The sequence below is a fragment of the Festucalex cinctus genome, chromosome 7, assembly GCF_051991245.1.
Source record: "Festucalex cinctus isolate MCC-2025b chromosome 7, RoL_Fcin_1.0, whole genome shotgun sequence".
Classification (NCBI taxonomy): domain Eukaryota; kingdom Metazoa; phylum Chordata; class Actinopteri; order Syngnathiformes; family Syngnathidae; genus Festucalex; species Festucalex cinctus.
The window spans coordinates 11,923,118-11,944,085 of record NC_135417.1 but is presented as its reverse complement, the minus strand read 5'-3'; the positions used below and the strand labels follow the sequence as shown (position 1 = coordinate 11,944,085).

Below are 20,968 nucleotides of genomic sequence, written 5' to 3'. Positions count from 1 at the left end.
CTTACAATTTGAAATAGATTTGTGAAAACTGATGAAACTTAGCTCTCTTCTAATGCTAATTGCTGCAAAACGGAAACAGATAGAAACATACTTTTTTTTTCCTGATGAAAGAAGAGACTTTAATCTTTCTTTTGATAGGTTCCATGCTTTTATAGCAATTGAACACAATATTCTGTGGGCCTTGCAAAATCAGTCAAAATCCAGTAAAACAGCCGTGAGCGAACGGGATTGCGAAATGTGAAAATGGCGGCGATTGAATGAGTTAATAACGATCAGTAAAATCACGACGTATGCCGCCATATACGTTAAATGACGTCAGCGCCGCCTGGTCAATGGGTTGTGGAATCAAAAACACTAACTATGGCCAGCAGATGGAAGCATTGTATCACTTTTCACGAACGATCAAAGCCTTTGTCATATCAAAGTTTTTTTTGTTTTTTTTTTTCCTCTGATAACGTGTGGCAGTAAAAGAGTTCCTTGACGTCAAATTAATTGACTTGGTAGCATGGCGGACGAGTGGTTGCTATTTGCCTCACAGTGCAGAGGTCCTCGGTTCCAGGCACGCGTTGGTGTTGCCATGTTCTACGGACGTTTTAGCTACGCCGGCTTCCTCCCACTTTCCAAAATCATGTAGTTTAATCGAAGATTTTAAATTCATGGTGTGCCTGGCGTTTATCCCGCGTCCTGCCCAGTCAACTAGGATCGACTGCAGTTATCCTCATGAGGGCAAGCTGTATAGAAATGATTAGGATCTTAGCAGATGCTCTTAAGAGATTACATACGTAACATTTGTCTCACAAATATTGCCGAGAACCGAAAATAAACTGATTTTGGCTGAATGTATTTTCTACTCGCACCATGCTGTTGCAGTACTGTAATACGTGTAACTAATTTAGTCATGCGATGGCCTCTGTTCCATTTGTTATCCCAGTTTTCACATAATTCCCCATTTTATGGCCTTTCACTATACCAGAGATGGATACTTTTCAAGTGGACAAATGTGCGCTTTGTGCTAATGAAAACACGGCCTTGTTTTTTTCAATAACCAGAGGCAAGTATGACTAATCTGCATTGAAAGGAATGCGCTCTTGATTAGTTGTGAATTTGTAAGTTCTGCACCCCAGGCAAGAAGAAAACAAACTACTTCTCTTACTCGATGTTCAACTGACTTGTTTACACTGAGCTCTCGCTGTGAACTGAATGAGCTGCAAACAAACCCGCATAGTCCGTCCGTCAACAATACATCCGAACATATTTGATCCTCAAAAATAGATCCGCCTCAAGCCTCCAGTGGCAACTGCATCTCACCGAGTCCACACCCCGACGAGAGGCGTTAGCCACCAGCTAGCTCGCAAGCTAACCAGGTCTCCTCTCGCTCCACATACGGGCAATGGGCTTATTTTTGGCGTCACCTCCTTGCTTGGTGGTGTCGGCGTGCGACACAACCCTCAGACACAAGTTAGCTGTTTGCTAAATATGGCGGCACACAGGAGTATAGACATAGCTAGCTTGCTAACTGCTCTAGTGGTTGAAGTGGGTAAGAAGTAATTATCACGAAATAACACACATTTGTGCAATAGTAGGAGTCTAGGGTGACTTTTTCCAGATGCCAAGGGGCATCATTGGGCTCCTCCGTCTTAGACACAAAGAAAACATCGGAAAACTGAAGTGGTGAAAACTTTAATTTACCGAAGTTAAGTTAAAGTTAGCATGCTAATGTTAAGTTAGCATGTTACTGCTAGCTTAGCATGCTAATGCTAATGTTAAGCTAACAAACTAATGCTAACTTAGCATGCTAATTTAAGCTAGCATGCTAACAGCAAGTCAGCATGCTACCGCTAATGTTAAGTCAGCATGCTAATGCTAGCTTAGGATGCTAACGCTAAATTAGAACACTAATGCTAAGTTAGCATATTAATGCTCATGCTAATTTAGCATGCTAATGCTAACTTAATATGCCAACGCTAGCTTAACATGCTGATGTTAAGTTAGCTTAGCATGCTAATGCCAGCTTGCTGACTGATTGAGACATTTGGCAAACTGTTCAGTGCATTCGGCTTTCCACCTTGCAAGAGTCAGCAGTCACATCCAAAATTCCCGCGGGAATTTTTCTAGTTGAGAAATTATCGACTAATCGTAAAGCTAGTCGATAGATTCATCGGGAGAAAAATAATAGTTTGGGACAGCCCTAGTGAATACAGTTTTAACGATATATCTCCACAAATCACAACTACATTTATTCAGTCTTTGCATGTTTTCAGCAGCTATGTTCAAACCTCATCTCTGAATTCACTTCATCTTTACAAATATTTTTATTTCCTTGTCCCTCGATACATTGACCTGCAAGCTCGTTGTAATTGCCCCTTTGGTTTTGATGGGTCACTCCTGACTAACTAAAGTATCTTCTTACATACGCGCAGACAAAACTTCACTTTGTGTCTCGAGTGACGCTGACAGCTGGCGAGGATCATGTGACCGCCGCGTATTGTCGCTTCGTCTTTCTCCCGTGATACTGGCGTCGAATTTCCACACATGAGAGACAAAAGTACCATTTCACTCTTTCAGAGTAGTTTACCTGCGTTCTTTTGGTGATTTTTTTTTTTTCCTGGATGATTGTTTGCTCCGTTTGCCCCCTGCTGCGAGCAGAGAGAGCAACTCCACGCCGTAAAAAACCTGCACGTGTTCCCGTGGTGGTGAAATGTCACACAAAAGCGTCATCTTTTCCTACGGCGTTCTCTCCTTCCCTCTCGACTTTTTCACCGCACTTTTCCCTGCGCTCCCACTGCGCCGACATGCGCCCACTGCCGCTTAGATTTGCACTTATCCTCCCAACTGGTAATAGATTTTAGACTTCACTGTTCAGTCTCTATCCTGGCACCCCCGTTGTTTAATGACACCTGCAGAGAGACGGCTAAATAGACAGATGGGGAAGAAAGTAGTAGTACACTTGGGCCTGACACCATTGATAGATGATGTTTCATCAAGTCTGTTGCTTTTTCTTTGCTCAGTAAAGCAGCTAGTGTCTGTACTTAGTCAGATGGGGAATGACGGCATCATTCCCATCAAGAAAATCATCAAATGTCAGTTCGTAACTGTTTTTGCAAAATGGGCACCATATGCTTTGGCAATGCGAGCCACAATCGACTCAGCAAGCCACCGGGCTCCTTTCGTGTCACACACAAAACAATGTCAAACCGATTATGCTCCTGTTTCTTTGTTTCAATTCAAATTGAAAGTCACTTAAAAAAATTTTTTTTTTAAAAAGGAGTAAAATGGATTGGAAATGTTGTTAATTTGGCATCATTACAGTAGCTGCAAAAAAAAATTAATAATCCTCAACGTTTGAATAAAATATCTATCAGTCTATCTTATGAAAGATGTTAGAAATCATCCTGGTCAATAAACTTCAGTCACCTTCCCCTTGAATAGAATTTAGAGGATATAATGTACTTAAAGCAAACATGGTGAAGCTGCATTTAGCTGTTATGCTGCACACACATGGAATAAGCTACAAATAGAAGTATTGTACAAATAAAGCAGCCTTGCCTTACTAACATGCAGATGGAAAAATAAAACCAACTTTTTATTTTTTATTTTTAATGTTTTTAATCTGTCTTTGGTGGAAGGTCTGTGCTCTCCTATATAGAATTATGTTTGTGTATGAGCATTACAGCAAATCTAATAGTTGCCTAAAACTTCATAATGTCCATGTTAACAAGTATTCAGCTAGCCACCAGCTCGTCCTGCAAAAGCATCGTATTGTCTTTTTGGGCATCTGTCGCAACACAATAGTTGGTTCCACCATCAGGTCATCCAATTTTGCAGAGCGCCGAACATGAACCGAACTTGAAACGTATCCGCTCGATTTTCCCCCTTGTGCCGCTATTGTCCACCGTAAGGGACTTACGGATGCGTCACGTAGGCGTTGCCGGTTATTGTATCTCGTCGGCATTATATGCAGCAACAGAGGATGTGAATGAGCGCTGGTAGTGGATGGTAGAGAAGACTACAGGAGGACAGGAGTGCGTTTTGCATGCAACACGTGTGGGCGTCAACTGTAACACGCTGCACATATGCGTAATTGGTAGTCAGTCCTCAGAGGTCAGAAGTGCAGTTGGTTGGTCGAGAAATTCAGTTTTGCTCACAACTTTCCGAAGCTTGTTCATGTGCTTTTGCGTGGACTTTGTAAAGACACAGCAAGATAGTAAAGGAAGATCATTATTTCTTTAATCGTCCCCGTATGTTTTGCCATTTGGATCACTAAAATTCCCTGGGTCAAATTGATCCAATGAACTCATTCACTCACCGCCATTTTCACATTTCGCAATCCCGTTCGCTCCCGGCTGTTTTACTGAATTTTGACTGATTTTGCAAGGCCCACAAAATATTGTGTTCAATTGCTATGAAAGCAAAAGAAAGATTAAAGTCTCTTCTTTCATCAGGAAAAAAAGAAGTATGTTTCTATCTCTTTCCGTTTTGCAGCAATTAGCATTAGAAGAGAGCTAAGTTTCATCAGTTTTCACAAATCTATTTAAAATTGTAAGTAATTGAGCTTTTTTTCTAGATGGCCCTGGTTGATCTCCTTTGCTCTGCTGCCACCTACCTGCCATTTGTGTAATAACTACCATTTCTGCAACCGTTCTTTGCAGTTGAGAGGCTGCATCAAAGCCTTCTGTATGCTCTAGCATAAAAAAACAAAAAAAAACAAAAAACCGTATAAATACGTCTTTGGGACAGCTAAAACATAATAAAAAAACGTATTTACACGTTATTGGGAGCAAATGAGTTAAAGTACAAAACGTGTAAGGGATTAAGTGCAATCAACTATAAATGTGAATTTTAATGGCTGCTCATCGTGTTAATTATGCGATATCCCCAAAAAAAAAAAAAAAAAAAGTTTTGTTTCCAATACTTGTGGCTCATTGAAGATGACCTGGGTCAAATTGACCCACTTTTGTGTTACACTCTTGGGTCATATTGACCCGCAAACATCATAGCTGCGCTAATTTTTTAAAATGTCATTATTTGTGTTTGTTTATTATTATTATTATTATTATTATTATTATTATTATTATTATTATTATTATTATTATTATTATTATTATTAAACTTTATGGCTTATGGCTTTGGTCTGTTGCAGATTTATGAAACATGCCCTGGGTCAACTTAACCTGGGGACAATTTTGTGAATCCTCTGAAACAAACCTTAGTTAAGAAAAATACTTAAATACTAAAAAAAAAAAAAAAAAAAAAAAAAAAAATAGGATTACATTTGTACTGCTGGGCCTTTAAATAAAAAAAAAAAAATAATAATAATAATAATAATCTTAATATTTGAATTTGCATTGTTTGATTTTTTTTTTTTTTTTTTGATGAAACCTACCACGGGTCAGATTGACCCAAGCAAACATAACAGTAGTAAAAACATGAAAGATTTAAAAAGGTGGTGAGAGAGACCAAAAGGCATAAAAGTTGCTGTGATCATTTTGAAAGAGTTGATGGTTGAAGAGGTCGATTTCACTTTTGGTAAATATAAAAAAAAAAAGTCGTCACTTATGAAGCTTTCCCTCGTGAACTTGACGAAAGGTTATTCAAGAAAGCCGCCGATCAATTGCTCAATATCCCTCTGCATAATCCATGCGCGTGGTGATAAGGCGTTTTATCAACAGTCGTCCAGGACGAGACGGGCAGGAACCACCTCAAGGTCATCTCAATCCATTTTCACACATGAGTCCAACGCTCAAATTGACGCATCTTGTGGAGAATTCCCCATTTGTTTAGTGATCAATACGCTTTAAGCCTCAGCCGTCTTGCCTTGCTTAACTCTTTCGCTCCCGGCTGTTTTACTGGATTTTGACTGATTTTGCAAGGCCCACAGAATATTGCGTTCTATTGCTATAAAAGCATGAAATCTATCAAAAGAAAGATTAAAGTCTCTTCTTTCATCAAGAAAAAAAAGTATGTTTCTATCTGTTTCCGTTTTGCAGCAATTAGCATTAGAAGAGAGCTAAGTTTCATCAGTTTTCACAAATCGATTTCAAATTGTAAGTAATTGAGCTTTTTTTTCAACATGGCCCTGATTGATCTGCTTTGCTTTGCTGCTACCTGCTGGCCGTTTGTGTAATAACTACCATTTCTGCAACCGTTCTTTGCAGTTGAGAGGCTGCATCAAAGCCTTCTGTATGCTCTAGCATTAAAAAAACAAAAAAACAAACGTATTTACACGTCATTGGGAGCTAATGAGTTCAACTAAAAAGACAATAAATTCACTGCAATTTCTCCATTTCGGCAGCAAATCAAAACATTCTCCAAATTTTGTCCCTTTTGAATTTGACATAGTGTTTGGTCATTGCAACACTGTTTTACATAGCGTAGATGCAACTGACAGCAAAAGCAACTTATCATAAAAATCAATTTCGTATTGCTTTTCCTTGCCTGCATTGATCCTTTCACACATCCCAACACGGCTCATCGTCAACATCAACTGTAATTCAGCAGACGGGCGCCGACAAATGATTTGATTACCACCAAACCGCATCCGTTGCCGTGCAGCTTCCTGGTTTAATTACGCTCAACTCATATTCTGCATTTATTCATCATCAAATAACTGTTTTTGTTTTTACATGAACGCATTCATCTGCAAGGTATCACGTTTGCTTCATTATCATCTTTGTTATTCTCAAATTTAAACGGCGTCACTGAGAGGCAGCAGATGGATGTAGACAGGAGGTGAAAACACACCGACATGGTAATAGTTCAAACATTTATTGGTCCTATTGTTTTTTATTTCAAAGACAAAAGTTGAAAAATATTGAGACTAATCAAAATAGTGTGCAGGAATGCTTTTAGTGCCTTGTAATAGTTTCCGGAAAATGTAATAACATTTGCACTTACCTCAATCAAAAATGCAATAAAACCTAATTGTGTAATCATTTCTCCAATATCATAAAAAAAAAAAATATTTTTTTAAATCGTGGCTGATGTTGTTAGCTACATTTTTCCCGAAAATATAATGCAGTCGTGCCCCATTAATACAACACTAAAAATCTGACGTAACACATTGTTTGGTTGTTTAACCACTCAACCCACCGTGCCGCCCATAACATTATTAAATAAATAAATAATAATTTAAAAAAAAAATAGCAGGTACATTTAACATTTTGCACTCCGAGAAGTCTTTGTGTCAGTGGGCGGAGCTTACTTTGAATAACTGTCTGCAGATTTGGTTTCACACTAAATAAATCAACTCTGTCAAAACACTGCAAGACTGTATGGAAGTCCATTCCCGCCAGTAAAAATAACTAAAAATAAATAAATAAATAACAAATAAATGTTTTTTTTGTTTTTGTTTTTTTACACGTTAGAACGAGAATCTGCCTGTGAAATTTTTTTTATTTTTTTTTTGTTACACCGTCAGAAACCGCCAGTGTGTTTTTTTTGTTTTGTTTTTTTTTCTCCCACTGGCGGATTGTTCGAACATGCAAAAAAAAAAAAAAAAATTCACTGGCAGTTTATGATGATGTAAAAAAAATAATAATAAAAAAAAATCACTGGCGGATTCTTGTTCTAACGTGTAAAAATAAAATAAAATAAAATAAAAATAAAAACCCACTGCTGGTTTCTGACGGTGAGAAAAAAGAAAAAAACCAACTTTATTTATTTATTTTTATTTTTATTTTTTACCGGCGGGAATGGGCTTCCATACGACTGACCTCCATTTAAATCAGTGTTAATAAAAAAAAAAACAAAAAAAAAAACACTTTGGGGGTTACTCAACTCATAAGTGCAAATTGTATTACATTTTCAGGAAATGATTACAGTATAGGGTGCTACAATGTGTCATCATGATATGTAACGGAATATTGTGTTTCTTTATTACTGTATGTACTGGTTAGAAGCAGCCATTTTACTCCACTACTTTATCTTCTTGTTTTGTATGTCGAGAGTTACTTGCAGCAGTTTGTGACACTTTATTGCCACTCGCAAACTTTTAGTGGATCGTGCACGTCTTTGCGTAGAAATTAACATTCTTTTGTTGCCGAAGGAAGATGTTGAAAAGCTTTTTTTTTTTTTAACTCTTTGTGTGTTTTTCTTCACAGGAGCAGATGGCAAATGGTGTCCAAGGTCCCTCTTCTACGTCTCCCTCTGTGTCGTTGATTGGCTCTTACAATGTGGACCGAGAGCTATTGAAGCGGTTCGGGGTCGGGCTGGCGCTGGCGGCCGCCTTGCTGGCTTTGATTGTCGAGAGGATCTATTAGCGGCGCTAGCGTGCGCCGGAAGGGGAGCCGAGGACGGCGACGTTAAAAACATCTTTGAATGATCGGCAAATTATCTGACGTGTACTCGAGAGGTAAAAGGACTTCTGGGTTGAATTTCACTTCATTTGCTCCTTTTGGATAAAGGCGAATCAATGTTTTTTGTACATCCTGTACAAAAAACATCCCCATCCTGAAGTACTGTCTCACTTTGACACAATGAAAAGTGGCCAATGTACAGCCATACACAAATGCAAAAAAAAAAAAAAAAAAAAATGGGTTTGTAGCACCACATACTTTTATTGAGATGTGGAATTTTATTGCAACAAGACAATATTAAAATCAATTTTGAAAATATGGAAGAAAGCATCATGAAATATGTTCAAAACTCGAATAGTGTTATTGGACTAAAATTTGGAAAACCACTGAAGGAAACGTAAGTGATTTCAATGTTGCCGCTTATTTTTCACCACAAAGAGATAATATTTGTATATCGTGCAGTAAAATGTACCTCACAGTCCATCAGTAGAAAAATACAGTTAATAATGCAAAAAAAATAAAGAAATAAACTTGAGGTAAAACAGGGGAACTATACACATATGACAACACAGTGTTAGCTTGTTAGCTTCCTGGAACCATCGTCAAAATGGCGGTCAGAATAAACGACACGACTTGGCAGATATGCAATTCAAACCATACAAAAAAAAATCAAAAAAAATCCGCATGTGCATCTAATAAATGCAAATACATCCACGCAAGTGCTAGTTAATTTTATAAGCATATAATTTTATGGCCAAAATAATAATAATAATAATAATAATAATGAAACTATGCAATCTTGCATCTACCAAGTTGCTCATTAACCTCCATCTTCGACTGTGACCTTTTACATTTGTCGAAATAAAGTCAACAGCGTCTGCATTATTATTGTATAGCTCCTGTTTGTCTGCATTTCTAATTGGGGAAACATTTCATGACATTTTCAACACGTTTGTGTGATCATTGTTGCATTTTCTTTGTTCCTTTTCAGCAGAAGAGATCTTGAAGGTTTTGTTTTGTGGAAATCAAAAACAGAAATAGAAACTTTTTTTGTTTTCCTGTTTTCTGTGAATGTTTTTGACTTCTGAAGCAGTCAATCATTGTGATTGGTGACAGGGAAAACATAATTGACATAATTCTAATGTTAAGAAGCTAAATTTAGCTCCTCCAATTGCCATCTTGCAGAGCAACAATTCTTCGGCGTGTTTTATAATGTACACGTTCAACATTTCTGCTTTTTGATCTCTCAGGAAAACTCACTTGCTTAATTTTTCTGTAGAAATTCTGGATTAGCTAATGGCCATAAGTCGTTAACCTACATTTAATAACGGTAGCGGATTTGTGATGCATTTCACTAACAAATGGATTATAAGCAGAAAAAACAAACAAACCATAAGATGGACGTGAACCCAGGAGAAGCAAATTTAATAAAGCAGCAGGGGTCCCAAAATGGAACCCTGTGGAACACCAAACGACAGTGGGACTCAACCCAAATTTTCCTGTCTGCCAAATAGGATCTAAACCACTCCTAGAGCGCTACCACTAATGGCCACCTGGTGCTGCAGACGAGCCAGCAAAATAATGTGGTCCACCATCTCAAACGCTGAACTTACTAAAACTTGCTTTTTAACTCTTTGACCGCCAAAAACGTTTAATAACGTTTAGTAAAATCACGATGTATGCCGCCAAAAACGTTAAGTGACGTCAACTTTTTTTTTTTTTTTTTTTTTGTCAATATATCAGTGGTCAGTGCAACGTCTAAGTGCAGAGCAGCCGGATCAATGAGTTGTGAAATCAAAAACACCCACTAACTATGGCCAGCAGATGGCAGCGGTAGCTGCTCGGGCCCTAACTAGAGCTGCGAATGACAACGAAACGACGCAATCTGATGAAATCGAACGTTTTCAAGGCTGACGTGAACGATCAAAGCCTTTGTAACATTAAAACTAATTTGGCGGAGCGTCACTAAACAAAAAAATCTTAGTATCAAAATCACTGTTGTGGAGAAAATGTATCTTTTCTTTTCAATTTTCGCTCAATGTCATTAAAATGACCTATTTTCAAATGGTGATTACGAAAGAACGGAATAAGGTAGAAACATACTTTTTTTTTCCTAATGAAAGAATGGAATACGATCTTTCATGTGGTACCCGTGTTGTTTATGTCGCAAAAGAACACAATATTCTGTTTGCTTCGAAAAACGAGTTAAAATGCTCGAAATACGCTGGCATTGGTTGGGAGTTGTTTTTTTTAATAATGTGTGGCAATAAAAGAGTTCCAAATATTCCTTGGGGCCTGATCGCACTGCAGTCAAAAAGTGGAAAGAATCTGTTGTATCAAACATCACCTTGATGAGAAAACTCAACCCAACTGGCTCGACACAGCTGAAAGTAGACTTAAAACTGTGCACACACAAAAAAAAAAAAAAAAAAGTCTGGAAATGTAAGCCGCACTCTAAAGTGTGATTATAAGTCAAACTGTTTCCACTGAAGCGTTGAAAGTCCTGAAGAAATTTTGATTTCCTCCTTTTCCCAATGACCCGTTTGTGGGCATCGGCGAAATTGCCAGAAGCAAGCTGGCCCGCGTGAGTGTGACCAATTAATTTTTTTTGCAATTTTGGGGGCCAACATGCTTTGTTGCATTCTGTCGCCACCTCCCACCTACTAAACACACAAATCCACGTGAAGCCCCGCCCCCCTCCCCCCTTTTCCTCATCTCCCTCCGCCTTTGCTTTTCTATAGGCTCTTCAGTGCCTTCTGGAATCGAGGGGGAAAATTACTTGGCAGGCGAATCCGTTCCTAATGCGTGCGCGAGTGCGGATGCCCGCGCGGGTCCTTCGAGTTCAAACCAGTCTTTGGCTCAATGGACCTTTTACGGCTGCATTCGCCGATTGTTGGTTTTTAATCGACACGTGTGTTTGATAGGCTTCTGCATCTTTTGAGTGTTTCGAGGTATTTGTGTTTACGTTCGGGCTGCAAGACGGGCGACAGAATTGTAGCTCAGCGCTGCTGTGTTGTTCTTGGAAGCTGTGATTGGTTGGCGGGTTGGCGGAGTTGTTTTTAAGACTCTGGGAAAAGAATTGTTTCAATTCACGTTCTGGGGAAATAATTTTACAAAGGACTTAATGGGGGTGGAAGGTCTTAGACTGGTCAAGTCGATCACGGGACCTTAACCCAATAGAGCAAGTGGTGTCCAAACTACGGCCCGGAGGCCATTTGTGGCCCGCCGTCCACTTTTCAGTGGCCCGAGACATACGCTAAAAATGGCATTGGACTCGGTTCAAATCTAATAAAAGCAAAAATGTTTGGAGATGGTCAAAGTAAGAAGGGAAGGGTGTTGAAAAACATGGGTGCTATTAAAGGTTATTTTAGTTAACTAAAACTAATGAAGATAACGAAAACTAAAATTCAAAAAACTATTTCGTTAACGAAATAAAAATAAAAACGAAAATACTTTTTGAAAAAACGAAAACTGACAAATTACATTTTATTTTTATTGATTATAGCAAAAATGTACTTAGTTTTAGTCTTTGGTGTGATTTATTTTGAAATAAACCGGAATATTGACGTTTGAAAGTGAGTCACACAGAAGTGACGTCATCGAGCAGCAGCCAATAGAAAAACACCAAAAGATGACGTCGCTCCCATGCTGGGTTTTTTTAAATATTGTGCACAAGTCATACAAATTTTAAAAAAACAACAACCGAATACTAATACTGAAACTAACTAAAACTAAACATTTATTAAAGAACTAAATTAATAAAAAAATAACCACCCTGAAAACTAATAAAAACTAACAAAAATGAAAAATTCCAAAACTATAATAAGCCTACTGCCATATTACAAATGAATTGGTTTATATACTGTCCCATTTCTCTAAACATGCAAAAGCACAAATACATTATTTGTACAATTTTTAGGACTAAACACAATTTCTCTTCCTAACATAATGTGGCCGATTTTCTGTATGTGGCCCTCAAACGAAAACGTTTGGACACCCCTGCAAGGGAGAAATCGCCAGAAACGATCAAGAACTGAACTGAGAGAGGCTGCGGTAAAGGCTTGGCAAAATTAAATGATGTACTTTTGCTCACTTAAAACATGAGGAAATTAAATAAAACATCTCGCGTCGGCAACAAAACCAAAGAAATTTGACCTCCCCCGTTCCGATACGTTTGCATTTGGAATTGTGCAGATTATCGGAAGACGGAATTATCATCAAAAGTGGGGAACGAACCTGCAGTTGTTTTCCTCCTGTTAATATTTGATTCGAGGTCTTGCGTTGGCGGCCCTCAAACTTTTAATGATGTCGTTTGTTGTAATAACTTCATTGCGTGAGGCTCCCGAGGGCTGCCTGGTTGCTATGGTGACGTCTTCCCGCCAAATCGTCCGCACATGAAACAACACTTCTTTTTTCTTTTTTTTTCTTTTTCTTTTTTTTACATAATACGTGGTTAATTTTTAAGCCCGTCATGCGGAACTTAAGTCTCGCACTCCTGGCAGTAATTACAAAAGTGCAATTCCGAAAGGCAATTGACAATGTCGGGCTTTGTGTTATGTTATTTTGTGGCCTCGCTGTTGTTTTTTCTTAAGGCGAATGGAATGCAAACAAAACTTGGACGTGAGCTCGTTTGCTATTTAAAGTGGCGCCCACTCGCTGTGTTGCCTGATAATCAATTGTGACCCGCTGACGTCGGATGTGACCTTGTCGGATAACCTTTTCTCGTGAAGACCGATCGGTGGGAAGTCGTGTTTGAATTGAGGGAGGTCGCTGTCAGTTGGACGCGTGACGGATTTCGAGAGACGCTCGCGTTCTAAAAATACATACACACATAAAATTCTCTCTCTAAATACTTTTGGTTCGGTTCTCGGAAGGTGGAAAATAAATTCTCTGATTCAATTCAGGGCTATTTGTGTTGAGGACAATCGATATTTAACCCTTTGACCGCCAAAAACGTTTAATAACGATTAGTCAAATCACGATGTATGCCGCCATAAATGTTAAATGACGTCAATTACGTTTTTTTTTATTTGTTTTTTTTTTAATCAATGGGCAGTGCAACATCAAAGTGCAGCGTGCCTGGTCAATGGGTTGTGGAATCAAAAACACTCACTAACTATGGCCAGCAGATGGCAGCATTGTGTCTCTTTTCAATGGGCTGCCGGTGTATGAAATTACAATGAAACATGACAAAATCTGATGGAAAAAGAACTTTTTCAAGGATGTGAATCATCAAAGCTTTTGTCATATTAGTTGTAGTTGGCCTCCTGCTTTTGAAGGCTGTTCGAAACGTGAGTTTTGTTTTACGGGCTTGCTCTCTCCAACACGTTAGAAAACCAACAATCACGTGCGGCGCCTGAGAAGTCGTTCGCAGGACTCTCACTTAAGATAAAAACAAAAGAAGACAAAAAAGATCAATAAAATGGCCCTAAAGACGTTTTCATCACGTTTTCAGAGTTCCCTCCAGTGGTATGTTTTTTTTTTTTGTTTTTTTTCTTGCTTTCCTTTTGACAGCTCCCGTTAATTCCACGAGCCCCTCACCTTGCCACCCAGATGAGAACGTGGAGGTGCGAGAGCAGGACCAAGTGTGAGCTGGGAACAACAACAAAAAAAAGATAAGAAAAATGGAAAAACAACATTAAAAAAAAAAAAAAGCAATCCTAAGTAGATGGTAAAAGATACGGAAAATGAAGTGGAAGAATTGAGATGCTGCACTCGGCCTCCCCCTCAATCCGTTTTGCCTCTTACAGCAGGAGAGGCAATTACAATTTCACAGATTGAAATTAAAATCCCCCGTGGTATGTGTGTGCATGTGTGTCGTGCGAGAGATAGAGCGGGCTGTCAAAGTGATTTCAAGCTGTTTATAGCCTAAGCTCACAAAATAGATCCTCATATGGCAAAAAAGGAAGGAAGAAAAAAAAACGAAATCCTTCACAACTGACTTTTTTTTTGTTTTTTTGTTTTTTTAAAGAAAACTAATTCCTTAAATATTAATTGCCTGGCTGGGTCCTGCCGATCGGCTTATTTGTTTGTGATGAGCCTGCAAAAGAAAAGAACTTCTAATCTCGCTCCCGTGAATTTTCGACTGTCGTCATTAATCTCTATTTTTGCTTCTCCCTTTGCTCTCCCAACATCTCATTTTTGAGAAGACTTTTGATTTTTGTTTTTTTTCTCTCTAAAAGGCTCTTTGAACCAGTATGGCAAGTGGCAATGTAACATCCAAATTGTTCCAGAATTTCTCCACCTGCATTACTTGCACTCGTCGAGATTTTACAGTTTCATATTCTCCATTCCCAGAATGCATCTTGATGTATTCCTCTTTCATACAATCTCCTTTTCACAGTTGTCCGCTCGGATTCCATGCGGGATAACGAGTGCCGTATAATCTCCCGTATTTGTATCAGTCCTCAGCGTTTATAGGCGATCAACCTTCATTCATGGAAAGCCGACAAAGAACGAAAAAAATAATAATTTTCCCCCCCCACTGTTGATGTTCCCAGCTGGGAGCTGCTCAGTGGGAATTCTGCTCACTCTGCGGCTTCCACGCCAGGAATGGGAAGCTCAAATGCTGGAGGGCTTCGCAGGGGCCACATGGGACCACAGACTTCCTTAACAGATTTTAGATATGGACAAAATACGTTCTCTTTTATTTATTCATTTAATTTATTTCTTTTTTGAGAATACATTTTTCAGTGCAGGGTTTGACGCAAATAAAATAACCACCTTAGGATAAGTCATTTCAATATATAGATGGATGGATGGATTTTTTTTTTTTTTTGAGTGTATAAAAATTGCCATTCATTTTGTGCATTTTTCACTAAAATCAACTAAAATGTTAATCAGTGGTTATTCCTGCATATCATTCCAAATTCGCAAAAAATAAAAAGTAAAGAATTAGGCCTACTCAGTCTAAGACCCGGTCTAAGTGCAACTAAAACATTTCTGCCATCTAAAGGCGAATGGTGATATTACATCATAAGCAGTTTGTCATCTGAAAATGTTATTTATTTATTTATTTTTTTGTTTTCAATATTTTGTAATATTCAGTTATTTTCCCTGGGATTTTCCCCCACAGTTACCTGTTTTTTTGTTGTTGTTGTTTTTGCAATTTAGCAAATAAACAAACAAAAATAAATACATAAAATTGAATGTTAACGTTTTCTGAAGATTTTTTTTATTGTTTGGGTTCATTAAAAAAAAATCAGACCATGTATTATTATTATTAGTAGTAGTAGTAGTAGTAGTATCATTATTATCATCCCTCCCTCCTCGTCTGTCTGGATGAACACCCCTTTTTTGTTTTTTTCCTTTATCTGTCTCCTTCCCCAGTCAAATGTTAATCCCGTTAGTCATGCTAGATATACGAGTCCCGCTCACTTGCATTTAACTTGCACACATCCCCCCAGAGAGACCGTATGGATTCAGTTACACACACAAAACGCACTCCGGCAAAGAGACTCAAACGTCAAAGTTCACTTTTTCACCACCTGAATCATCGTGTCAATATATTTGCAACGTGAAACGGTCACATCGTACAATGCCGCGGTTACGCACACGCTCCCGAACGATTGCCTGTTTGTCCGTTCCTTTATGTGTGTTTGTGTTAACCCTTCACACTTTCACCATGTGACACTTTTACCTCAAATTGGCCTCTCAGGTTATAAATTATGACCATGTGAAAAGAAATAGTAGATGTGCGCATTTCAGGCATTTACCGTTATTTTTCGGATTATACGTCGCTCCGGATTATAAATCGAACCAGCCAAAAAAATGCATCATTAAGAAGGAAAAAACATATATAAGTCGCATTTTGGGGGGAAATTTCTTTGGTAAAATCCACCACTAAAAACATACAAAGGCTGGCGTTTTATTGACATCAGCTTCTGAGGTCTTAACAGCAACTCCCCACTCAGCTAGAAGCTAACAGGCTAACTCCCCTTTTCCACATAACAAAACCTTCCCACCCGGAACTCTCCCTTCCCTTTGTCCCAACGTTCCGTGGGTGAATTATGTTCCCATCACTACAAGTTATTCATATAACGCTAGCATAAAGAACATGCTAGCTAACAAGTTGACCAAACTATCAGTTTCACTCCAAATTACTAAATCCAATGAAATCTTCATCCTCGGTGTCACTTTTAAAACAACTCCCCCAACTCGGGAGGTAGACGTCCTCTTCTACCGGCAATGTTGAAATTATCAACACAGGCCTAGAGCGCCCTCTTGTGGTTTAGTGTGAAAATAAGGTGAAATGATATAATAATGTGTTAATTTCACACATAAGTCGCACCAGAGTATAAGTTGCACCCCCGGCCAAACTATGAAAAAAAACTGCGACTTATAATCCGAAAAATACGGCAGTTTAACATCCATAATTGAATTGTTGGCAAATCCAACACACGTTGGCACTTCATTTATTGATGGAAAAGGAAAACCCGACACAACAATGTCGATGGAAAAAGTATCAAAATGTTTCTGACCTTGAGTGGAGTTTTTTTTTTTTTTTTTTTTCTGACTCCTTCCTCCAGTAAAGGTTCAAATTGAAGCTCAAACTATAGCGGATGTCCTTTGGGCAAGATAATTATGCAAAGAGCGCGTGTGCGCGTGTGTTTCATGGCGTGCAAAAAAAAAAAACACACACACACATTTTAGCTGCTTATTCTCAGTTAATAAGGACATTTTTAAATGTACCAGATGTCAGTCGTAACAAATAAACATTGGCAAAATCGTTTAATGGATCTGTTTGGCAGACAAATTGAGTGTTTTTGTTTTTTTTCTTCTTTTTTTTTTTTTTGTGATACATTTTGGGTTGTTAGCGCTTCATGCAAGCGTATCCAGTCAAGGTTTTCTCTATTCAGCCTCTCTTCTCAATGCGGACGTTCATTACCATCAACACAATGCTGAGTGTTTTATTTTTGTGGCTTGTGTCACAAACTGTGGCAAAAGCTGTGCGTGTTTGTGAAATTAAAGTATGTTTTTGTTCCTTATGCGAATACCCATTTCTTTTTGGGGGTTTTTCAATAACACGCGTTAAGATCCTTGACTGTAAAGTATGCCGTGTTTATCGATGAGCTACAAGTCAAGTGAATGACCCCTGACCCCTCTGAAAGCCAATATGACTGACCGACCCAAGGGAAGTGATCTGATTGGCAGATTCAATTTGAATTGTGATGTATCGACTTTATGACTTTTGGCGTCTTTCAATGCTTGTGAGAGAGGAAATGTCAAGTATGTGAAATACAGCGATTTACTCTTATTTAGCTGTTTTGGGATTTTTTTTTCTTTCTTTCTCCACACTGACGTGATTTAGAAGATTTCGAGACTACAGCAACCAATCAAGACAAAAAAATTAGGACAAAATCACCCCCACACGTTATGAAAATCCCAGATCCATAAATTGAGAAGTACTGAGTGAAACCGGCAAACTGCGCCTTTAAGTTTGACAGCACTAATCTGTGAAAGGCAAACTAGTTCTACTAAAAAAAATGACATAAGTCTGAGGATAGCAGACGAGAGTCAATTAGTGGAGCCCGGAATTCAAAATAAACATGGCGAAGCAGCATTTATTTGTTATGCTGCATCCAAATGGAATAAGCTGCAAACAGAAGTGAAGTCAACCCCAAGCGTAAAAGTGTTTCAATCCTGGTTAAAAACTACAGTATAGATATGATTATTATTATTTTTTTGTAAATACTTTTAAATGGTACACTTTTAATTCTGCGAAGCACATTGAGTTACCTTGTGTAAGAAATGTGCTATATAAGTGAAGCCTGCCTTGCCTTTCACCATTTTTTTTTTTTTGGATCATTTCTCAAAAGTGTGTCAGTTTCTCTCATAATTACTGCATTTGAAAAATAAAAGAGCTTTCCAGCAGGTTGTTTCTCCTGCTGTGCGTCAGTCAATAATTGTTAGTGCTGCTGTGCTTTAATAGTAACACTTTTTAACCACAATTACCATGTTGTCAATAGGAGAAATCTTGAAGTAATTATAAGTAATAACAATCATTCACAGGGAAATTAATGAAATATATTATTAGGAAAGTGCACATAATGTTTTTTCGTGAGCTTCATTATGCTGCCTGACCTGTTAAAGTCACCAACTTGAAGGTCATTTGACTGATGAAAGCAATTCAATCAGTCAAAAATAATAATAATAATAATAATAATGAAGATCTTCAAAGCCTTGAAAGCTGCGCGTATGACAGATATTGTCTTGGTAAGATCGCTCATCTATTTCTTAGTAAATGATGGCATTTGTCAGAGGGACCTCAAAGCAGTTTTCTTCAAAATGATATTCATGAAAAGCAATGAGGGAAAGAAAAAAAAAAAAAGAGAGAAGAAAAAGCAGCATTGCACTTGATCAGAGTAATAATGACCCTGCAGGCAGAGCGGAGCAATTAAAGACGAGTCCAGGGGAGACATGAGAACAGTTAACAGCCACAGAGGAGCATCAGCCGGGCTGTGCAAGGCACGACACTGATGAAAACATGCGAGAGATCCAGAAAAAAAAAAAAAAAACCCACTAATTACAGATTGGGGGGAGGGGGGGTCATGAGTGAAGGAAGCCGGGGGAACGAGATGGATGTCCCTTGTGCTTCAGATGTATTTCCTGTTCAATTTGACTGGTTGCATCATTTCTTTTTCATCCGCTGCTGCTTGCAAAAAAAAAAAAAAAAAATCGTACACTTTTACATCAAGTAATGATTCCATAAGGTACGGGAAAAATCCATATATTGATATCTAAATAAATAGGAGGGGTGTACTGACTTTTGTGAGACACTGTATGGGCCTAACTTCAAACCACTTTCATACCACTTTCTACTTACGAACGTCTCTTCATACGAAATTTTCGAGTTACAAAACGCCTCAACGGGAAAATATTGCCTCTTGTTACGAAAGACATTTCTAGATACGAAAGGTAAAAATACATTACCGAACGCTATGGCTATTTCCTACCATAGGTACCTATGAGCGTAAATACGAGATCGGTGTTTGTGCATCGTTCTGGCATCCCATTGGCTAAGAGGAACCTCTACCATAGGTATGAGCATATACTAGATCGGTGTCTATACAGCGTCCTCATCGTTCATCCCATGAGGTGTTCCGATAGTTTTTCGTAAATGTATGAACTAACGGACAACGAATTTGTGCAAAAATTCAAACGATTGGTGATTGATGAAGTCACAGTAAGTTTTTAATTGTGACGAGACGGGCCTTTTTTTGGAAAAAGATGCCTCGCCATACCGGAAGTTCCATTAAGTTTCAGAAAAGATTTTATAGAATTATCGCCCTAGTCGGGCGTTTGCTCACTAAGATGATGTTTGCCTTGGACATTTCCGAAGGGTTGTTTTTGCAAAAAAACAAACAAAACATCCATGGATCAGTTCTTTACAAAACACCAGGCAGAGAGGAGAACATGAACCAAAGAGGGCAAAAAACGCTGAGGACATCCGTTAAAAAGGTAAATGAGCATCATTTTTATTTTTTACTCTAGTCTTTGTTTTTTACGTTATGCACAACTCTCATTTATTGTGCAATAATCTAATTGTAACATGTATTTGTTACATGTTTTGATGCATTTGTATGCTTTATAAAACATTTATGTCTGAATTTTGGGAGGCTTGGAACGGATTAACTCATTCACATGGAAAATGCGTCTCGACTTACAAAATTTTCTACTGAAGAACTTTCTTCCAGAACCAATTCATTTCGTAAGTAGTTTAAAAGTCTGCACTGATTAATTGTGACTAGCCGGTGTGGTTAAAGGTCACCTCAACTGGGTCAAGCGTCAGCATTATTTCAAATGTCAGCGATAGGATGAAGAGCCATTTTTTAGGCGTGTGCGCGTGTTTGCTCAAGTGCAGTCGTGACAGCGGCGTGAAGGAGTGATCATGCAACGCTCTTAAAGTCACGTTTAATTGGCGAATCCCCTTAAGTAAATAAAAAAAAAAGGTGACATTTTCTCTTTGGTGCCTGGGCGAGAATGTTAAAAAGCGGTGGGCAGGAGTTCCTGCCAAATGTCAAGGAGGAATAATTTGCTCCACGTACTCGGCCAGCTTTTTTTTGTACCTTCGCCCTCCTCGAGCACGGCGGCGAACACTCGGAAAGGTCATCAGCACGTTTGACTCGTTTGATGTCAACATTTGGCTGCGAATCAATAGTAGCTTTTCGTGATCAACGATAAGCAGGCCGGCCGGCGAGTTTTGCGAGGTGCCCGGAAGAGATACTACGGAGCAGATTGCGAGAGAACGCAAAGTTGTTGTTTTTTTCGCCTACCATGTCACTGTAGCTGTGCCGTAAACACTTCCGGGTCATTTCCCATGCGAACAAAAAGCGACGAGGACGGAACGTTTGTAAACATGAAACAAAACAGTGGGAAAGCTTTCCCAAAGCGACTCGTATTTTTCCACTGCTTTGTTTACACGTCGCTTTTGGTCACATGGAAGATGACCCGGAAGTGTTTACGACGCAGCTAAGGCGACATGGTAGGCGGAAAAAAAACAACAACTTTGCGTTCCCTCGCAAGGATTCGCAAAGTTGTTTTGCGAGGGAACGCAATCTTTGCGTAAGATACGGCATAGCGCAAGATGTCACGTTTCTACCTTTTCTTGCGTCATTTCTTGTTAGGTGTTGTTGGTTGCACGTAAATGCAGCGCCCACCCCCTCCAAATGCCC

General features: G+C 38.7%; 1 protein-coding gene across 3 annotated transcripts in view; it reads left to right on the top strand.

Moving 5' to 3' along the window:
• Window positions 1–20,968, top strand: part of cdkal1 (CDK5 regulatory subunit associated protein 1-like 1) — a 295,854-nt gene that overhangs the window by 159,444 nt on the left and 115,442 nt on the right. For 2 of the 3 annotated variants that reach the window (XR_013284163.1, XR_013284164.1), the window contains exon 15: window positions 8,100–8,350. Coding sequence is in view for 1 of the 3 variants with exons in the window: in XM_077525811.1 (XP_077381937.1) it covers window positions 8,100–8,258 (159 nt within the window). In the remaining 2 variants the exon portion in view is untranslated. Of the gene's footprint in view, window positions 1–8,099; window positions 9,180–20,968 lie in introns of those variants that run through there. The other variant, XM_077525811.1, reaches the window with a different exon arrangement.